At 53.8% G+C, this 3636-nt stretch overlaps 1 protein-coding gene across 5 annotated transcripts in view; it reads left to right on the forward strand.

The window, feature by feature from the left end:
* POLR3E (polymerase (RNA) III (DNA directed) polypeptide E (80kD)) overlaps nt 1-3636 on the forward strand; it is a 33494-nt gene that overhangs the window by 10053 nt on the left and 19805 nt on the right. For 3 of the 5 annotated variants that reach the window (XM_010837184.1, XM_010837185.1, XM_010837183.1), the window contains 2 exons: nt 2446-2523; nt 3228-3343. In XM_010837184.1, the coding sequence (XP_010835486.1) occupies nt 2446-2523; nt 3228-3343 (194 nt within the window). Of the gene's footprint in view, nt 1-2445; nt 2524-3201; nt 3344-3636 lie in introns of those variants that run through there. The other 2 variants (XM_010837186.1, XM_010837187.1) reach the window with 2 other exon arrangements.

Here is a 3636-nt window from a genome sequence, read left to right on the forward strand (position 1 = left end):
CCTATTTTCTGTCTATAGATTTGCCTTTTCTGGACATTTCATATAGATGGAGTCATGTAATACGTGACCTTTGTGCCTGGCTCCTTTGTTTAGCGAGATATTTTCAAGATTCTCTCTTGTTAGAATGTGTATGAGTACCTCATTTCTTTTTATGGATGAACATCCCCCATTGTATGGACATGTATACCACGTTTTATTTCTCCGTGCATCAGCTGATGCGCATCTGGGTTGTTGTCATGTTTTGGCTATCATGCATAATGCTGCTATGAACATTCCTGTCCCAGGTGTTTGTGTGGAGAGGTTTTCATTTGTTTTGAAATTGCTGGAACCTGTGAAAGCTATGTTTAATATTTTGAGGAAATTTATATTCCCAGCAATAAGATTATTAAGTATTGGGTTGGTCAAAAAATTAGTTCAGGTTTTCCCCATAAAGTCTTATGGAAAAACCCAAACGAACTTTTTGGCCAACCCAGTATTTTTGTCCACGTGCTGCATGTGAGAAAAAGGCCCAGGGAGGGTAGGAACTCACACAAGGGGCCTGGGACAGGGCGGCAGCTCCCTCCTGGCACGTGCCGGTGTGCTGGGGAGAGACCCAGCGTTGGGCCCTGGGGGCTGGGGCTGTTGTTCAGGGCTTTCTTCGCCTGCTTCCTCGACTGACTGCAGAGTGATGGGCCCGGTGGTGGTGCCAGTTCCTGGGGCGCCAGGCCCCGTGCTGGGCCTTGGCTCCGTTTGCCTCATTCCCTGTTCCTGGTGGTCCTGGGAGGCAAGGAGCTTGTCTGAGCACACGAGGAGCAAGTGGCAGAGTGAGGACTGTCTGATTCCAGATCCGCTCCCTTCCCCACCACCCTTCCCAGCGGTCAGGAGGTCACAGGGCTGCCCTGGATTTTCGCAGACCAGGGGCCCTCCCGGGCTGTCATGGGCAAGTCTGTCCCAGCTCCAGGCCCAGTCCAGACCAATTGTGCTCCAGGCTGCTTCTGGACCTGAGCTCCAGCCCAGGAAGCGGGGAGGAGTCACTCTATTGCTATTTAAGAGAGCTTTTAGGGAACAGCCATTTCCTTGGGCTAGAATCTAGCTAACTGATCTCAGATGGCCTCCAAAGGAGGGTTTACTTTACGCAGTGCCACACCTCTGCCAGGCTCCTTCTGGAGGCTGTTGTGCTTTTCACAGCGTTGGCCACAGTCTTTTGAGAGTGAGTCCAAACCGTGACTCATCCATCCATCCCCCCAGCCGTGTGCGTACAGCACAGGAGAAAGAAAGGAAAAGTGGGTCTGTGAGGAAGGATGTTACCACGGTCTTCTTTGTTCAGAGCAAAAGAAGCGATTTGAGAGCAGTACACTCGTGTGTGATGCAAAGTAACTTCATACCTGCTGGCACGGGGGCCCAGAGAGGCCTCTCTGAGCAGGTCAGTTGGCAGACCGACTCCCTTCCAACCTTATGGAAAAGCCCACGCATCAGCCTGCAGCCTGTAAAGAATCTGCCTGCAACACAGGAGACCCGGGTTTGATTCCGGAGTCAGGAAGATCCCCTGGTGAAGGAAATGGCAACCCACTCCAGTATTCTTGCCTGGAGAATCCCATGATAGAGGAGCCTAGCAGGCTACCGTCCATGGGGTCGTTGGACATGACTTAGCGACTGACTCACCACCACCACCACCCATCAGCAGAAGGAGAGAGAATGGGATAGCGATTCCCATAGATCTGTTGACTGGAAAAAAAAAAAAAAAGCACAACCTAACAGTTGAATGAGAATTATATTTGGTTCAGCAGAAGTACTGAAGAGGAAAGCCCAGAGAGAGCCTCTCAGACAGCCCTGCAGGACTATTTTGAAGAGATAAGGGAGGAGAGGGTAGATAGGAGTTTTTGCAAACAAACAGCTTCTCTGTGTGTGGGAAGTGGGAACAGCCTGGGCTCTTTGAAATTGCTCCTTTGTTCTGCACCTTAACTGTCGGGTACCCTGTTTTCTCCTTCCTGAGTGCCCTTAGGGTGCCCTGTAGGGGGAGTGGCTGCAGGGGCAGAGGGTTTGAAGGCCACAGCATCCTTTGTGGCAGTTGCTTCTGCAGCGAGCAGTTTTTGTTTTCCCTTTTTGCTTCCTGTGGTCTCATTTTACTTGTCCTTCTCCACCTGGGTGGCCTGTAAATGAGCAGTTAAGACTTTGGACCCTTACTCTTGACTCCCATGGCATTATGCTGGGTTCCTAGGGGCTGTAGGGCCATGCGTGCTGGGGCCTGTTGGGGTTCCTAATGCTCGGGCATGTCCCTCGGATGTGCAAAAGTGGCTCTTTGGAAGGAGGCTAGCTGGAGCCAGTGAGATGGGATGCAGGACCAGTGGGGGCCTCCAGTCTGGGGCGGGAGTGGAGAGTAGCTATTGATTCTTGGCCAGCGCCCCTAGAGCCCAGCTCTGGGCAGGGCCGGGCAGGGTGGACTGACAGCTCCGTTCCCTTCCCCAGTACCCCGTGCGTCCAGCCTCGATGACGTATGATGACATTCCGCACCTCTCAGCCAAGATCAAGCCCAAGCAGCAGAAGGTGGGATTGGCGTCCTGGGCGGAGGAGGAGGGATGGGAGAGGTGATAGAGTGGGAGCTGAAGAAGCCCAGAGGAGTGATTGGAGAGTAAGGAAGAAATCCAGCAACTTGCAGGGCCTTGAGAGCTGCAGAAGGAAACTTCCAGAAAGAAAGGGGGTGGGCAGCTCCAGAGGGCCAGGCAGGAGTAAGGCCTGCGTTGAATTAGAACACGGGACGGGGTGGACTCAAGTTCACAGGGCAGGGCCAGTGTGAAGAGGGCCCGGAATGGGGAATCTCATGCCTCTCAGGGCTGGGGTGACAGGGACCAGGAGACCGGCCTGTCCTCAGGCAGCTGCAGCTCTGAGCCCATTGTCATGTAAAAAGCTACACCAGCATTGCCAATTCTGCTGACATTTGAAAGGAAGTTGGAAATAAGGAAAAGAGAAAAGCTCTTGATGTTTAAATGTGGGTACCTAATGTAGACTTTGGGGAGTGTAATGTGGCGGCAAGCAAAACTACATGAACCCCCTCCAAAAAAAGCACTCAGGCCCTTCTCTTGGAATGTGGGTCTGTAGCCTTTGTGTGGACTGAAGTCCAGGGGCCTTCGGGGAGGGATGGTGTCAGTCCTGAGACTGAGGTTAGGAGGTGGGTGTGGTGGGGCTGGGGCATCCCCTGAGCGCTGTGCCTCGGGGTCCCCATAGCTGGTGGGGGTGCTTGGTGCCTCCAGGTAGAACTTGAGATGGCCATCGACACGCTGAATCCCAACTATTGCCGCAGCAAAGGGGAGCAGATTGCGCTGAACGTGGATGGGGCCTGCGCTGATGAGACCAGCACGTATTCCTCGTGAGTGCCCTGGGCCCCGAGGGTGCCGAGCTTCGCTTTCTTCAAATATGAGCCTTCCACGGCCTTCAGCGACACCGAGGCCCTGTGCCCCACAGCTGGGCTCCCCACCAGTGGCTCATCTTTGCATGACTGGGCCTGGCACGGGCTCGTCCCCAGGGAAGTCGTCTTCCCTCCTGAGATGGCTCCTCTGACCAAGTTCTAACTGGGCCGAGAGGAAAGCTGGCCCCTTGATAGGAGAGGGAGCTCCCATCTGCTGCGTGTCTCTTGGGCCACAGTTGAGTTTCCTCATCCCA

This window comes from Bison bison, unplaced genomic scaffold, assembly GCF_000754665.1.
Source record: "Bison bison bison isolate TAMUID 2011002044 unplaced genomic scaffold, Bison_UMD1.0 scf7180017864072, whole genome shotgun sequence".
NCBI classification, from domain to species: domain Eukaryota; kingdom Metazoa; phylum Chordata; class Mammalia; order Artiodactyla; family Bovidae; genus Bison; species Bison bison.